Genomic DNA, 17669 nt, shown 5'->3' on the forward strand with positions numbered 1-17669 from the left:
ACATCAACCAAGCAGGCAGTGGCGTAGAGTCGGCGGACACCAGGGAGGAGGGCTCGGTCTCTTGATTCCGGCTTCTAGTTGTTGGGATTGGATTGAGATCGTGATATGTGAAAGTGCTGCAGATTGTTTGATCGGTGCTCGTTGTCCGGTTGAACGCCGCAGGCAGATCAGAGGATTTCCTACCCAGATTTGTCTGGGCTTGGTGGTTCGCTGATTGACACTAGATTGATGGCGTGGTGGAAGGGCCAACCGCCAGAGCGGATGTCGGCGGCTATGGCCAAGCAACTGGAGGCGAGGGTTGCTGGTGTGTCTACTCTGGTATGGATTTGGGCTTGTGGGTCTGGGCCTAAACTTAGGCTGATGGGATCTTCTCCATCTACTCAGATTTGGGCTTGGTTCTTTGAGCCTGGTTTCGCGCTCAAGCTTGGGCTGGTTGAGTTTGTTGCAATTGCTTCGGTTAAGAAGAGCAAGACCAACCTGTTGCCGAGGTTGTTGGCTCCCGATGAGGTCGAGAAGGGTGTTGGCTCCAACTCTCAGGAGAAGGAGCTAGCATTTTTCTAGGTCTCTCCTATTAGACATCTGGTTACAAGCCTTGTAGAGTTAGGGTAATCTCTATGTGTTGTTCTAAGATGTTTCTAGTTGTTATTTGTACCACAATGGCGTGCCGGCAAATTAGACTAGATGAATGATTTTGCCTTAGAATAGCGAGGTTGTTTTTGCTCGTTATAGGCTTGCTTTCCGGCGAACGTCCCTTTAAACTCTAATGAGTTTAGTATTTGCTTAGATAGGTTCTCCGGATTTCACCGGATTCTTATGTAAGTACATGTTAGACTCTGGCCTGTATTCATGGATTTAATATCTAATAAAATCAAATCCTTTCAAAAAAAAAAAAACTAAGAATACAAAGTTATGACTTGAGTAGGACTTGTCATTCTATTTTAATCATCTGTTCTTTAGCGAATGTCGAACGAAAAGCTCTACAAACTCGAATTCATACTCGTCTGTTCACTTTTCTTATATGCTGATTTATATACAAACCAAATCACTCAGTTCCAATTTCCAAATACAAAAAATCAAAATTCTAGAAGAATAAACAGTAAAACAGGGGGTTGGGGGGTGGATTAGGAAGGAAATATATCAGTGGGCTAAGGACATGGGAATATATGGACCATGGTGTCAAGAAATAAATTATCGACAAGTGGCAATAAGAGTGTAAAGACAACGAGACAAGAAAGAGAATTGAGGAGATTTGGAGTCCCCAAAATAATCTGGGTGTAGGACCCGAGATTTTTTCTTTTTGAATGCTTGGACTTTTGCTACCAAAATTAAAAAATTCAGACACCGAGGATCAAATCTGGGATATCATCGCTTGTATTGTGTTTCCCAGATTGATTTCCTATTCCCATATATCCCCCCTCGAAGTCAGTCAAGTCTCATCAGAAAATTAAAAACCACGTATCGCGGAATAGAATGGATTTCACAGCGAAGGGGAATGGGAATGGTGCGGATTATAAGTGACGTGATTTTTTAGCAAGGGATTTGATTGTTGTCATGTTTGATTCTCATCTAACGTGCGGTGTGATGCAAGATTTATGCAGATAATGAGGAAGCTATAGTCGAGTGTGGTGCGATGGTTCCTTAGTCTGCCCAAAGTATCATGTTCAAAAAGAATCAAAAGATTATGATGGCTGAGTACGATGTAACCGGGTTCTGTTTGAATTGGATTTCTTCTTTTTGTGTTTATGGAGCGTTGTTCAATAACAAAAGACTCGCATTCATTTGCTTGTTCGTGCTGCCGTGCGGGTGAATTTATTAATATACTAAATTTTGACAAAAACTAAAACTATACTAAGATCTATATAGTGAAAATAAATGCTAAGTTATACATATATATATATATAAAGATTAATAGATAATTGGTGGTAATTGTCGGTCGTCTTTCTTAACACTACATATCAACTCACAGCTAGACTGAGTAATTAACACTCTCATTACTTTCTTCGCAATACTGCCTCACTTGGCATATTCGTAGACGACTAACGTCCACACCAAATTCCTGCTCATCATAAGTACAGAGCTATTCGGAAATTTTGAGCCTCAATAGAGCTATACAAGACTACCCGTAGGTAAAATCGTATCATCTCGTGGAATTCACGCCAACGATGCAGTTAAGTTGAATTTCTTCGTTTTAAATGCGCGTATATATCTAATTTCACAAAAAAAAAAAATATATGTCATCTTAAATGCTAATATATGTGTATATACAAGAGAATGTAGTTGTCTCGACATTCGGAGTATAATTGAGTCAACGTGAGACCATTATTAAGTTTATCAAGTTTAGCTCATATGCTTTATCTAACTCAATCTCAATTCAATTAACTCATCTAAGTTGTACAGCGGTGAAGAAGAAGAAGGTAGGAAGGAAAGAAGAAGAAGAAGGAATAAAAGAACGAGTTGGGCAGTCCTGCTATCTGATAGTAACGGTTCGTGGATTGGACTTGCTCTACTTGTTATTTTTGAAATCCTTGAGAAAGAAAAATTCGACAACAGTTGGGAATCAGAGGCGACTATCTGTGAATTTCACATCAATTTTGGGTGTGAAAATTCACTAGTTTTTCAGATTCCGCTCATATAAACTCAATTGCAAGCTGAAGCACGAACTTGGCTCGCCTTGACTTGTTTTGTTCCGAAAGAGATGCAATTTTGAAGTGGTTTAGGCAATTAGGTTAGAGCATTTCTCGTATACAATTTCATGAACTATTTGACTTAGAAATGCTCACTTAGAAGAGATACATGCATTTACACATTACGACTTAATTAATTAAGGTCTGAAGTCTCTCAAAGACTTAAACTAAGCAACTAGTCATACTCATATATACATAAAAAGGGTTATAAGTATTCGCATCGAATTCTAGAGGTGTATTAAGAATTAGTTGACTTTGTAATCATGAAAAGCATACACCTAAAAACCAACTCTTTTTAATTTTTGCAATGAGATCCAATTTAAAATATGAGGGATGGGATTTCACCTCAGTCAAACAGAATCTCAATTTCGGGCATCAATTAGGGCCCACTAATTTATATTGCTCCGACACCTTTGCATGATTATCAAAAGACCATCGATAATGTGGGGTTGCCTCCGATCCTCTTACCAGATACCACTCATCGGGTCTTTTTCACATGAATTCCGAGTAATATTATGATATTGTCGATTAGTCTTGTATGGTAGATTTGTAAAAAATATGGTATATTTAGTCTCATGGTAATGGTAATGCTTGTTCACTCATTTTTATTCTTTTTTTGACAGTAAGGTATGATCTGAAATTAGATCACGACAAATATATTAAGCTTAATTCATGTGGTAATTAATACTTTTCTTGCTTCACAATTCAACATCATCTCTTTCAAGCATATATGGAGTTGAAGCGAATTTTGTAACAGACTATGTTGCAAATCTCAAACATTCCATTAGAGTTGCTAGCTAGAATAGATATCTACCAATCTCTATTATGAATTCCTTTCACTATGATATTTTAGATTTAGGTTGTTTTAAAGGAGGCTCTTTGTAGCCTTTGTTGTTGTTTACTTTGTCTGTCGAAAACAAAAAAAGAAGTTCATATGATCATTCGAATATTGTAAATCCAAGTTTGAGCATGGACCCAACCCTTTATCAAATAAAGAGAGACAGTTAGTTCAAGTCTAAGATTGATTACGAGAAAGTCCACTCTCTACTAATAATCATGTGATTTTTAATTCATAAAAAAAAAGAAGTTATTTTCTCAAGATTGTGTGTAATATAAAATTAAATTTAAAGTATGTTCGTTTAACTTAAGTAAAAGAAAGAAAGACCATGAAATTAAATTTTTCATCAATAAAAATAAAAATATATACATTTCTAAAATACTACTTTGTATTGGAGCTATTCATGGGCATGGGTGTGATTTGACAGTTAAGAACTATGTTCTTACGATATGACTTTGAAGGTTTAAAAAAAAAGGTATCACCGCGTGGATGATCCTTCTTTTTCTTGGAAGATATGGCATCTTACTTTTTCGTAATAGAGTGTGATTTGGGGCATCTTTTTTCTTGTTGTTTATTGTACTAGCAATAAAATTCATTTGGACCATTTGACTCTCTTTACCAAACAGGTAATGAGAACCCCTTTCATCTTTTCAAATACAAGAAGAAGTGAAGAACCTTAGGTTGGAAGATATGAGTGGGAGAAATTTCAAGTCATGGGATATTATATAGGAATATTTATACATCTATCAAGATTAGGACAAAGAATCCATTCACTCAAATGGCGTTTAAGGAAGGTAATGAACTATTGAGCATTATAATATTAAGCTATAAACAGCTAATACAATGGCGAATAATTAAGTATTTGGTTAGAATTTTACGTACAAACTTAGTATAGATAAGTATTTATCCATGATGATTATAAAATAGGGTTTTGTCAATTTACCCTAATTATAGAGATTTTTTTCCACTTACCCTATTAAATTTTTTTTATTCTCCCTTACCTATAAAGACTCTAATAAGGTATTCTCTAATACCCAATTAAGTTTTATTTTAATTTTTTTAAGACTATTTTACCCTCACCATTTTGTTAGAGAGAGAAAATGAAAGAAAGAGAAACCATAAAAGACTTCGCCATAGTCTAGTCACCGGCCGTCACCCACCGAACTTCTCTAAAAAACTAGTCGGATGCCCCTAAAGAGGTCGTCAAAAAGGTTTATTGTCCATACATCTATCAAGATTAGGACAAAGAATCCATTCACTCAAATGGCGTTTAAGGAAGGTAATGAACTATTGAGCATTATAATATTAAGCTATAAACAGCTAATACAATGGCGAATAATTAAGTATTTGGTTAGAATTTTACGTACAAACTTAGTATAGATAAGTATTTATCCATGATGATTATAAAATAGGGTTTTGTCAATTTACCCTAATTATAGAGATTTTTTTCCACTTACCCTATTAAATTTTTTTTATTCTCCCTTACCTATAAAGACTCTAATAAGGTATTCTCTAATACCCAATTAAGTTTTATTTTAATTTTTTTAAGACTATTTTACCCTCACCATTTTGTTAGAGAGAGAAAATGAAAGAAAGAGAAACCATAAAAGACTTCGCCATAGTCTAGTCACCGGCCGTCACCCACCGAACTTCTCTAAAAAACTAGTCGGATGCCCCTAAAGAGGTCGTCAAAAAGGTTTATTGTCCATACATCTATCAAGATTAGGACAAAGAATCCATTCACTCAAATGGCGTTTAAGGAAGGTAATGAACTATTGAGCATTATAATATTAAGCTATAAACAGCTAATACAATGGCGAATAATTAAGTATTTGGTTAGAATTTTACGTACAAACTTAGTATAGATAAGTATTTATCCATGATGATTATAAAATAGGGTTTTGTCAATTTACCCTAATTATAGAGATTTTTTTCCACTTACCCTATTAAATTTTTTTTATTCTCCCTTACCTATAAAGACTCTAATAAGGTATTCTCTAATACCCAATTAAGTTTTATTTTAATTTTTTTAAGACTATTTTACCCTCACCATTTTGTTAGAGAGAGAAAATGAAAGAAAGAGAAACCATAAAAGACTTCGCCATAGTCTAGTCACCGGCCGTCACCCACCGAACTTCTCTAAAAAACTAGTCGAATGCCCCTAAAGAGGTCGTCAAAAAGGTTTATTGTTCCCCCCCCCCCCCCCCCCCCCAAATAAACAAACCTCTATTGCCCCCCAATAGACTTTTATTGGAGGGCAATAGAGGTTTATGAAACCTCGCTAGAAGTCCTTAAAGAGGTTATTGGAGATCTCATATGGGGCCAGATAGGTTTATTGCCCCTCCAATAGGCCTTTCGGTTGCCGGAATGAAAACTAATCTTCCTAAAAATTAGACAAATAAAACTTTGATTAAGGAAAAAAAGGAGGAGATTATATCAATTTAAAACATTTATTGTCACTCAATAGACGTCTATTGTCCCCTAATAAAAAAATTTCTTTTTTCTTTTTTCTTTCCTTTTGGCCTTATGCTCCGATTTTACCCAAAAAAAAGAAGAAGATTTGGGCACCCAGAAAATGCTCTGGCCTCTGGGCACCCAAGTCTTCTACCTTTTCTCCCTTCGTCGGTTGCAAACCTGGACTGTGAGACCAGTGGCGGAGCCAGAAACTTAGGGTTACTGGGGCACAAAAACAAAATAATAATATCAAAACATAAAAATCTTAGAAAATAACAAGAAATTTGTTATTAAGTTGAGAGGCGTTACATGTTGCAACTATGTTTTTTTTATTTTACAAGAGTTTTCCAATTCACTAAAAAATAACGAGTGACGGAGTTAAAAATTCATCCTAGGTGAGGACTTTTAGAAATTGAAAAGAAAAAACTTAGAACTTTATATATCAAAACTCTACTGAAAATTCCGATAAACAAAATTTGATACAAATATTTATAATCTAGAAATAAGATTAATATAAGATAAGAATATTGTTAAAATTATGTCAAGTTTATAATATCAAGCCACATGAAAAAAATAGTAATATTCATAATTTTTAGTGCTGCAAGCTAGCAATATACTTAGGAAAATTTTAAACAAAAAGTACTGATGCTAGCTAGCTAGAATCGAACCCTAGACCTCAATAGAGCAAAAACATGCCAGACCGGCAGACCCACTACCCCATGCTAGTTGTTTGTGATTCTAGTAGCTTTTTACTATATTTATATAAAAGTTAACTGGGTCACGGGACCCAGTGTGCCCCAATGTGGCTCTGCCACTTTGGGAGACGTGAAGAGATGGACGCCTCATAGACCAAGTCCCATGTGATCCATCTATCTGTCACGTGATTCGCATACTTCTAATTCAAAAACACAATTGAATTCAATATATTCAAGTCAATTACGACGTAGTGGGTGGAGGTTCTTGATCAACGCGGCCGAGTTGACTCGGACCTCCATCAAATTGTGGAACAGAAGCTGGGCCAGGAACCCGACCCGGTTTCGGTCCGACCCTACCACAACGCAGTCGGACTTCGAGAGAGAGAGAGAGAGAATTGAAGGGATGACTGGATGAGAGAGAAGGGCATGATAATAGTTATTTAATTAGATTGAGGGCAGAATTGTTATTTTACTTTAAATTAAGTTAGTGGGAATAAAAATTTGTTAATGTGATAAGTGAGATAATTTTGGTGCTTTAGGTCAATGACCCTATAAAAAATAAGATGTGAAATTCACCACCGAATCACCGATACTATTCATGTAAAGACTCCAAGCAGTGCGTAGCTTATACATAAAAGAACTTCACTTTGCAGGGTGGAACTTTTGTTCACTAAGAATCTGTTATCAAATTGTTCATGCATACAAAATAGGGTATCTACTATCTCCTTCCGTAAAGAAGAAAAGATTTGTTGATGAAAGTGGAAATGGAGGTAACGGGAAAAGTTGAATATGGGCCCAGATTCATAGTCAGTTAAATGGGCTTCAACCTCATCCATAGGCGGGCCTAGTTTACAAATATGGGTAGAGACTTGGTTAGGCCCATCATTGCTCCTCTGTATAAACTAGTCCAAGTTCAAACGGAGGTAAGTGAAGAAGAAAGCAAACTGAGAACGATGAGGTGTGCCGGGAAAGGACTCGGGACTCGGTGCACTGGCCCACCAACACGGCGGTGCGGTCGTTGTGAAGCCGTTGCTTATTGCTCTGTATCTCATCAGGTGCAGCTTTTAATTTCTATGGCTATTTCTTGTTTCAATTAGTAACTCAGTTTTAATGCAGAACCCATATGCTTGAAATTTTCTCTGTCTCTGATTTCAGCAAAGGTTTTATCTTTCATTGAATATAGCAACTGGGTTAGTCTTATTTTGATCAGAAATGGTGTGTGAAATAGTAGGAGGGAGAAAGGTGTTACTTTCTAGTGTTGATTGGCTTGATATCAGAGAAAAGAAGGAAATTTCTGATAATGGGTTTATGAGGGTTTTAGTATTAGTACATACGTCATATTACTACTGCAATTAGAGCTTTGTACTATTAGATGTTGGGTTGCTCTCGAGTGCCATAAGTCTTGAGTCTCCTAATCTAGCTCAACCCCAGTGCTATTCTAATATTGTTTACAAGAAGACATTTTTATCCAATTATAGTTGAGATGTTTTTCTCTTGAACTTAAATTAGTTTCTGACTGTATCGTTTAGATTTTGCATTGGCGTGATCATAAAGAAGAGTGCGAAAGGTTAGAAGAACAGATGGTGCAGATAGATATCTTGAACGAGTTTCCTTTCACTTTTTCTGAAGAAGCTACAGTTCAGGTAATAAAAAATTGTCTCAGTAATAGAGGACATTGAATGGTTCTTTTCTTTTAGCTTCTTTTACTGTGTCATTGTTACTAGTAAAACTGATGTTTCTTTTGGGATGATCATGTTAGGTTTGTGAAAAGCAGGAGACAAGGTGTTCATTCTTGAGAAAAAGAGGGGTCCATCAAATGGGAATGTGGTTGTATGAATGTTGTTGCGGGGAACCAGTTATGTCCTTTGATCGTTCAAGGTTTCTTTTTGTATTCATAATTCATTTATCTGCCTGATACATCTAAATTTCTCATATTAGTTGGTTTTCCATGTTCTAATTTTGGCCATATATGCTCTTCCATTGGCAGGTTAAATAACGCTTGGGATCTCTCAAACACCCTCTGCCCATGTAATGGTATCATCTTTTGCGTCTGGCTCTTTGTGATGGATTAAAAGCTGATGTTAAAACATATATATGCAGAACCTATATTCATGCTTTCAAAGCATTTAACCAGTTGGAAGGAGTACTATGAGTGGAGATCCATCCCACTGTATTCACCTGTTGCTTTGCTTCTTCACTGGGTATGATATCTGTGTCAGACTGTCAATTAAATAAAATCTGAAATTCAAGCTTTACATGTATGCATGTAGCCTGTACAGATATTTAGCAGTATGCATCTAAGAAAAGAAATGTTGTATAAATTCCACAATGGGAATCTCATTTAAGTTTCTCTCCCTTCCAAATCCATGACTTGATTCAAATGTTGTATAACTGTTTTTTTTTTGACATGCTGATATGTATCACAACAATAATCATCTGCCTTCTTATTTCAGCCTCTTACAATTTACTATGCCACTCAAGTAGCTGGTTCAGGAAGCTGGAGACCTGGAATCAATGGCAAATTGCACATACACTATCTTGGTACTGTGTTGCCTTTAACAGTAGGAGCATGTTAGCTGGTTTGATATTAATGGTCTATTATCATAGTCATATTCCCTAAAAAATTTACAGTTATATGAACTGAATTTTCACAGGCCCTGAGAAAGAGCTTCTTCAGCTTTCTGTCTTCTCGGAGCTGCATGCACTTTTCCCTAACATGGATGTGCATATAGATCTTATTGGACCTTCAATTCCACAAGATAGGTAGGTTGTACACTTTGAATGGTTTTGCATATGACTCCTTGATTTATTTTGCATTGAACTTTCCCTAATCAAGATAAAACAAGGGCCGTTTGCTGTGTTATCTGTCTCCTGTGGAGAAGACTAGATTATATCCAAGTATGTTTTTAATTCCTGGTGTTTTCTTGAGCATATAGGGATGGTGAGAGGATCGAGCTCTGCAATTATGCTCATTGCCTTGATAGAGATTGCGTTTGTAAATCCTCAATTGAGAGTGATGTACATACTAATGAAACTTCAGCTGTTACATTGCAACTTAGGAGGGGACTTTATCATGAACGTTACACAGATATAGCTAAGGTCGTGTACTATCTTTCTCTTTCTACAACACATTCATGCAAAAGGATCATATCTTTTCTCCATTATATTCTATCCATCACTTGTGATCTAAGGTAAGGTGCATTTACCTTATTGGTTTCCGTTTTGCCGTTTCTCATGGTTAATCTTATGCGGGCAGGATTCATCTCCTCATATAGTAATTGCTCCAAATGCCGGCATTGCTGCTTATTCAAGCTGGTTACCAACAATTGTATGTTTGTTTATGTTGAATCTGTCTCTGTCTCTCTCTCACGTGTGTGTCTATATGTCCAAGTGAACTAAGTCAACCTTGTATACAGAGCTGAAATTTCCTTGGTTGCTTATATGAGTGTTTCAGGAGCTGATAAAGGATATGAATATACCATCAGTTTTTTCCGATTACTGTGAAGAAGCTTGTCATCTTGGAGCTCGTTGCATTAGCAGTGTCACTGGCTGTCCTCTAAACATTCCGGTGTGTGTTTACATTACTTAAGACCTTTTATAGCATCCCATTGAACCACAACTTCTTAATTCGTGCTCTCTATCATGCAGATTCAATTAAATCCATTCAGGCAACCGATGGTGGTAGAAAACAGTGCTCTCGTCATCCCTTGCTACTCGAATTGCTTCCTCTACGGAATGTCAAAGTGGTCTGCCTAAAACTACACACATCTTTTTGAAGATCATTTGCTTTTTTCAAATGCGTCGCTGCATTTCTTGCTCAAAACATTGCAGAATTGAAATTGTTGCGGCATCAATTTCATGGCCACAGAGACACAGACTCACTATTGATCGACATGGACTACATATTCAGTCCCTGATGTATATACTATTTAGCTCCTTTTGAGGTTTGCAATTGGAAGCCAACCGAGTTGCTGATGTAATAAAATGCCAAGTATCTACCGTGCTTTGTTTCGCTTAACGTTAAGCAAACGGTGTCGTTTACGACTAATCCGGCCTGTCCACGTGGCACGTACGACTCCCCCAACGTAGGCAAAGTCAATGAAAGACCAACAAGAAAAAGAAAAAGAAAAAGAAAAAGAAAAATCCAACAACATGAACCTAGGATGATCATCATCACATTCATCAACTCCCTCCAATTTTAGCGACTTCCCCCAAATCCTAGGGTTAGGGTTAGGGTTTTCTCAATCAATTTCTGATTAGTAATTGCCCAGAAAACCTCAATGTCTCGCACGCCGTGGATACTATTGCTTCTGCTCTGCTCTCTACGGTTTGGGGACGCTCTCAAGGTACCCCTTAGAATCAAGGACGTCCTTCCGGTGCTGCCACGTCAGATATCGTGGCCGGTGCTCAACAATTTCCACAGTGCCGTGGATTTGTTGCCGTCGTTTATCGGGTCGGTGACCCCTTACAACAACTCGATTCAATGGGAAGGAGCTTGCTTTTCCGGCAACGAAGCCCGGCTCGAGTTCACCGAAAGCGATAGGAATAAATCTGATTTGGGTGGCGGCGTTCTCTATCTCAAGGTTCGAATTTTTTTACCTTTTGGTCTGTAAATTCAGAAATTTCTTTGCTTTTCTTACTGTTTATGTATTCAAATTCAGTAATTGGATTAGTTATACTAGGGTTTTGATGTGGTAGTGAAATTACAAAAATCAACTGAGATGGGTGGGTTTAGTTTTGGCAGGCTCAAGGTTCGAAATTTTTAACAATTTGTTTGTAAATTCAGAAGTTTCTTTGCTTTTTGAGTGTTTATGTATTCAATAGAGTAAATTGTATTGGATGATCAGCTTTGGTATCAGCTTCGTTGCGATTATTTAGACTAGGATTTTGATGTGCAAGTGAATTTACGAAAAACAGCTGAGATGGTATTAGTTTTGGGAGCTGGTTTATGGTGATTGGTTGAGATACAATAAGCGTAGAACTAGTTTTGAATGTTCTTGTTGCACTGTGTATGGTTTTGAGAGGATTTAATCAGTTTTATTGTTCTACAGACTTCTGAGGCACACAGCTGGGCGTGTATGGATCTGTATGTTTTTGCAACACCGTATCGGATTACATGGGATTACTACTTCTCTGCTCGGGAGCATACGTTGAAGTTCGACTCCTGGGAAGAGCCTGCAGAGTTGGAATATGTATGTTCAATTAATTAGCAATATGTTTGAATATTAAGCTAGACAAGGTTATATGCTTGGAGTTGATGATGTGACTGACTCTCGAGCAGGTAAAGCAGCATGGGGTGTCTGTGTTTCTCATGCCATCGGGGATGCTGGGGACAATGCTCTCCTTGATTGATGTGTTGCCTCTGTTTTCTAACACTGTTTGGGGTCAAAATGCAAACTTAGCTTTCTTGGAAAAGCACATGGGGGCAACCTTTGAAAAACGTTCTCAGCCTTGGCGTGCAACTATAAATCCTGACGATGTTCATTCTGGTGATTTTCTAGCACTTTCAAAGATCCGGGGTCGATGGGGTGGATTTGAGACATTGGAAAAATGGGTGACTGGAGCATTTGCTGGTCATACAGCAGTGTGCTTGAAGGATGAGATGGGCAAACTATGGGTTGGTGAATCAGGGCACGAGAACGAAAAGGTATCAAATTAAGGACATTTTGCAGCTAATAAAGGTTGAAATATAATACAGCAAAAAAGAAGGCTAAAATATGAAGCATAGTAAGTTATAAGTTATTCCATATGTTATAGCACCAGCACCATCCTTATTTTTGTATGCTATTATGGTAAGGAACCAGATTAAGGACATATTATGGCTTATAAGGTTTAAAGATTATGGAATAGTATATCCCAAGTTCTTCTGTAGTTCTGTATGTTATATAGAGCTACCACCATTAATAATTTTGCACGATGTTTACTTCAAGACTGTTGTGTATTGTAATTACTATGTCTGTTTCTTTATTGTCTTTTATTCCCTTTTTCAACTTTTAAGATTACCCTAGTTCCATGCAATTTCAGCTTTGTGAAACAGTTGCACCTTGTTATATGCTTTAATGAAGTAAAACACTAACATCATGTGGGCTCTATTTGGAATAGAATCTTGACATTTCCTGCATTACCATTGCAGGGTGAAGAAATTATAGCAGTGGTTCCATGGGAGGAATGGTGGGAATTAGCACTCAAGGATGGTTCTAATCCACAGATAGCCTTACTTCCTTTGCATCCAGAGTTGCGTGCAAAATTTAACTCTACTGCAGCATGGGAATATGCTCGGAGCATGTCAGGGAAGCCATATGGTTATCACAACATGATATTTAGCTGGATTGACACCATGGCTGAAAACTATCCCCCACCTCTTGATACTCACTTGGTACTAATTTACTGGTTTAACATGTATCAAGTATATAGTACAATAAGCTTTGTAGAACTTGTTTACATGAAGGGATGAGGGTATCGATAATATTACTTGCTAAATGAACAAAACAGCAACACGGTAGTTGATGAGGGTTCAGTTGGTTTTAGTTGATTGTGCTTTCTGTCCTAACAGGCAGCTCCTGCTTTCAGGTTGTTTCTGTCATGTCTATGTGGACCAGGTTGCAGCCTGCCTATGCTGCAAACATGTGGAATGAGGCTCTAAACAAGCGGCTAGGTACTGAGGTAATTGTGCTTCCCTTGTGGTTGCTCAGTATTTTCAAGAATGAATTGCCATGGGTCTGCTTTAGAATTCTAGTGCACTCAACATTTTCAAGTAAAATTCAAGTATACTGCTTCACCATGAATCAGATGTCTAATTTAACCTCTCTGTTCTTTTAGGGATTGGACCTGTATGAGATTCTAGCTGAGGTTGAAAATCGCGAGATATCTGTTGATCACTTGCTTACTATTCCAGAACAAGATGAGTGGGTGTACAGTGATGGCAAATCTACAACCTGTGTTGCTTTCATTCTTGCAATGTATAAAGAAGCTGGGATTTTTGGTCCTATTTCTAACTCTATTCAAGTTACTGAATTCACTGTAAGTCATTTAGCACTATCGTAGTATTCTTTTAACTTTTATAATCTGTTTTGTCTATCACTTTTGACTCCATTTGACATAACTTATCACTCTCTCTCACAGATTCGTGATGCGTACATGCTAAAGATTTTTGAGGATAACCAGACCCGTTTGCCAAGTTGGTGTAACGTAGGGGATGAAAAGCTCCCATTCTGCCAGATCCTTGGTGAATATCGGATGGAACTGCCTGAATATAACACCATAGAGCCATATGCAAACATGAATGAGCACTGCCCCTCCCTACCTCCTACTTATAGCAGACCTAGTCGATGCTAAGGAGTTGCAAGTGTATATTGAAAGAATCATAATACAGAAGTGTAAGCACTGGGCTCTTTCTTCGAATCACATTAGCTGAATAATTTTATGTACATAGTTGTCGATCAAGTAAGAGAGTCTGTAACTTTACTCCCATAATACAGTTGTGGTTATTGGTAAAATTTTAATTCCATTTTACAAACTTAAGCTTCTTTTTTCCTTCTTGAATCTTTGTTTTTGAAGAATGACATAGATAACAAAGAAATCTTCCGGCTTTAGTGAATCAAATATAAAGAAAGGTGTAATACAATTGAAAACAAGAAAAGAAAAGCTTGTAATACAATGAATGCGAGTTTTCTTTTTTCTGTTTTTAGTTTTTTTTTCGGTAAATGTTCTATAAGGGCTATTGCTTTCTGGTAGTCTTATTATAGTACTTGTCTTTGATCCAGGGAAGACCCAAATGAGCTCCTATCTTGACCCTGTTCACGCCATTTGATGTTTTTTCACTTTTTCTTTAAGTCTGCCAAAACATTCTCCCACTTTTTTGATATACTTAGCCTTTGCACCACCATCTCCATCAGAGCTGTTCTTGGCCTCAGAAGCACGAACCGGGTCTGGATTGCTCTTCAAAATCGCTTCCATTGACAGGAGTCCGTACTCTTTACTCCTTACTTCTTTAGCACGCAAAAGGAAATGAAGAAGATTGGGAGAGAGATTGAGGCTTGGAGAAGAATTTCTAATGCTTTTTGGTGTCCAGAGTCCAAACTATATATAATATGGGTCCAAACCATCTAAAACGTGTTTAGTTTAGTCGGAGATTGTGGTAACACAGCCTTGTTAACTTATCACCCTGGTAGAACCACAGAACGTTCCATTTTCCAAGCAATAACTTACAACAACATCACGGTAATCCATAAATTAATTCACAACTCTTTTAAAAACAATAGTCTGATAACTTCATTAATGAATAAAATTCTTTTCCATATAGATATGACTCATTTAGGGTGTCAGTGAAGACAATCGCTCATTGCCGTATCTTAAGTTTATATTTTTTAGTCCCTAAAAATTTAACATTTCGTATTCAAAAACATGTGAGACGAGCATGGTGGAGTTAGATAAGACCTACAAATCAAAAGGATTTAAGGTATAACCTTGCCCAAGTCGTTGCAATTTGCAATTCAAAATAAGAAAATTCAATATTTTCATAGCAAAATAATTTCCACTAAAGCATGAACAATGCACAGAATTCCTCTTGGAAAACAAGGAATTTAAACAACGAACTTTGATCAATCAAATCCGTATACAATATACAACAAAAGGTGGTCATAAATCAAAATGAAAGAATGGTCGTAATACACGTATGTTCAAACAGGAAAAAAATCAAGCTGGCAGCTGCTACTGCTTTCCGGTAGTCTTGTGGTACTTCTCCTTGATCCAGTGAAAACCAACATGAGCTCCTGTCTTCACCTTCTTCATCCCACTCGACGCCACTGATTTCGTCTTCCCAAACCCTTCCTCTACCTTTTTGGTATACTTGGCCTTTGTACTCGTGTTGGACTGATCATAGTTAGCCGGATACGGGTCAGGGCTGTTGTCCCATTGATCTGCCCACGAGGTCATTTCGTATGAATTACTTGCTGCCATTGATCAATCAAACCAAACGAAACGAAGATGAAGATGAACTAGATCGATTTTTCTTGGAGATCGATGAATTAATGTGTTTGCAGGTGAGAAAAGCTTTTGATGTTAGAGATCAGAAACTCTGAGTCTATATATAATGTGATATAGCCGATGAAAGCGTGGTTATGATATTCCTTGTATTGTATTTTCTAATTGTAAAACCAAACACGTTTGTAGAATATCAGACACTATATTCTAAAATAACCTTCTGACGGAAGACAAAGACGGTCAAATTCGAACCAAACGAACCTTCTTTCGACGCAGTTAATTAAGAAATGATTAACTGAGCTTTTGAAGCTTCTGGAATCTATAAAAAAACTTGTTGCAGCTGACAATTGTGGACTTGTGGCTTGTGGAAGGTTCTATTTTTCTTAGCCAACCAGAACATATAGTCTTACTCCATAACTATTAACGTAATATATGATGTGTATATGATACCAATTATGTAAGATGCACGTATATTGTATATTCAAAGTTGAATTTTGACCTTTCTGTGCAGTTAGCTAATGCTTTTTAAAGTCATTGCTGGGCATTATGTTGATATTAATATTCCTTGGTGTGGTTTTCAAACTCTTATATCCATTTGTTTGAAGTTAGATAACGATGTTCGACATTTTACATTGAGCAGTTTGATTCTGCTTCTTCAGACTTGTTCTATCATTTTGTTTCCTTATTCAGCTCGGCTTCATCAATCATCACTACTGATTGTGTCATTGTGACATTGTGTAAAACTACCAGGCCTTCTTTTGGGTAACCTGAATGGAGAAGGCCCACGAGTCCTTTCAGTTAAACTCCTAGGCTCGATCTAATATCCTTGTTATTGAAATTCTCGTGATATAATTTTACTATTGATAAAACATAATTTTTAAGAAATTCTCCAAGTAATGGACTGCCAAACCTGCTACAATAATTAAGAGAGTGTTTTCCAAGCCAAGGACCTATTTGTTCGAGTTAAGCTTCCTGATATGGGTACTTGCACCGTTGTAAACGCTTTTGTCCTAATGCCCTGTACTTGAAGATCTGACCATAGAAGGAGGTTTTCTATGCTGATCGACTTGGTTCTTGTTAGCAACATTTCTGCACCTGAGCTGAAGATGCATACAATATCTTTGACCTTCTATGACGCAGTCGGAAGTAACCTGGGTTTACAAGCAATAAATCCTAAAAAGATAAATCTGGAATCCACCAGAGAAAGAGAGAAAAATCTCTAATTTTATTAATTTGATGTGATAAACTGATCTTAATACATTGCATGATGGTGCTTATATAGGCATCCAAAACCCTAAATCATAATCTAACAAGAAATCATAAAGAATCCAAATTTAAAAGGAAACTAAAAACCTAAAATAAAAAAATTCTAAAACAAATGTAAAACTAGCCTAAAAATATTAAATCCCGAATCGCATAATTAAAACGACATATTTTGGCCTAAATCCGTTTGGCCTAAATCCGTTAGGCCTAAAAATATTAAATCCCGAATCGCATAACTAAAGTGAGTCTTGAAGATCTCGTCGTTCCCATTATGGAAAGGTATCATGCGTCTCAAACGGACATTCTGATCAAAAGTTGATCAAATCTGATTCACAATCAAAACCTGACTTTTTGCACGAGTAACCTGAAAAGTCCAAAACCAAATCTTCTTGAATATTCCAGCGGCTAGTAACCTCATTACGCGTGAGTTACCTATTTTTCAATCACTCTTCTTGATTCTACGTCGCTTCTTTGTTTTTATGGTTTTCTGGCTAAATCGGGTCTATTCTCGTCCTACATCATTCTACGACAACAAGGAAGTTCCGGAGGATGGTCAGTACCATTTTTGCATTAATGCTCCAAAACTTGAAAAAATTGAAGTTGTCATGAATGATTTGTCGGCCTTTTCATTCGAGATCAATGTACATTCCCACTTCAGAGTCAATTTACATCTTTCTAACATTGTAGAAGAACATGGTCGTAGAATTTCATTTCTGGAGCCCGGCAATCTCAAATGTGACGTACACCTGTCTC

The 17669-nt window shown here is 37.1% G+C and overlaps 2 protein-coding genes across 2 annotated transcripts; both read left to right on the forward strand.

The window, feature by feature from the left end:
• Positions 1–7576: 7576 nt before the first annotated feature.
• Positions 7577–10675, forward strand: LOC133707729 (uncharacterized). The gene is made up of 11 exons (XM_062133212.1): positions 7577–7726; positions 8201–8314; positions 8431–8549; positions 8659–8705; positions 8772–8872; positions 9125–9212; positions 9326–9434; positions 9608–9770; positions 9928–9999; positions 10126–10239; positions 10320–10675. The coding sequence occupies exons 1-11, from the start codon at positions 7625–7627 to the stop codon at positions 10425–10427; spliced, it is 1137 nt and encodes a 378-aa protein (XP_061989196.1). The 5' UTR covers positions 7577–7624; the 3' UTR covers positions 10428–10675.
• Positions 10676–10798: 123 nt separating this feature from the next.
• Positions 10799–14197, forward strand: LOC133707728 (uncharacterized). Its single transcript, XM_062133211.1, has 7 exons — positions 10799–11254; positions 11723–11863; positions 11953–12318; positions 12805–13047; positions 13242–13334; positions 13491–13691; positions 13794–14197. The coding sequence occupies exons 1-7, from the start codon at positions 10952–10954 to the stop codon at positions 14004–14006; spliced, it is 1560 nt and encodes a 519-aa protein (XP_061989195.1). The 5' UTR covers positions 10799–10951; the 3' UTR covers positions 14007–14197.
• Positions 14198–17669: the final 3472 nt, after the last annotated feature.

The sequence above is a fragment of the Rosa rugosa genome, chromosome 5 (assembly GCF_958449725.1).
Source record: "Rosa rugosa chromosome 5, drRosRugo1.1, whole genome shotgun sequence".
In the NCBI taxonomy this organism is placed as follows: Eukaryota; Viridiplantae; Streptophyta; class Magnoliopsida; order Rosales; family Rosaceae; genus Rosa; species Rosa rugosa.

Excerpts from the sequence above, each read along its gene's own strand:
- LOC133707729 (XM_062133212.1), top strand. The coding sequence starts at position 7,625 with ATGAGGTGTGCCGGGAAAGGACTCGGGACTCGGTGCACTGGCCCACCA. Across the intron at positions 8,706-8,771 it reads CACCCTCTGCCCATGTAATG|AACCTATATTCATGCTTTCA; the intron begins GTATCATCTTTT and ends ATATATATGCAG. Across the intron at positions 9,213-9,325 it reads ATTGCACATACACTATCTTG|GCCCTGAGAAAGAGCTTCTT; the intron begins GTACTGTGTTGC and ends GAATTTTCACAG.
- LOC133707728 (XM_062133211.1), top strand. The coding sequence starts at position 10,952 with ATGTCTCGCACGCCGTGGATACTATTGCTTCTGCTCTGCTCTCTACGG. Across the intron at positions 13,048-13,241 it reads CACCTCTTGATACTCACTTG|GTTGTTTCTGTCATGTCTAT; the intron begins GTACTAATTTAC and ends TCCTGCTTTCAG. Across the intron at positions 13,335-13,490 it reads ACAAGCGGCTAGGTACTGAG|GGATTGGACCTGTATGAGAT; the intron begins GTAATTGTGCTT and ends CTGTTCTTTTAG.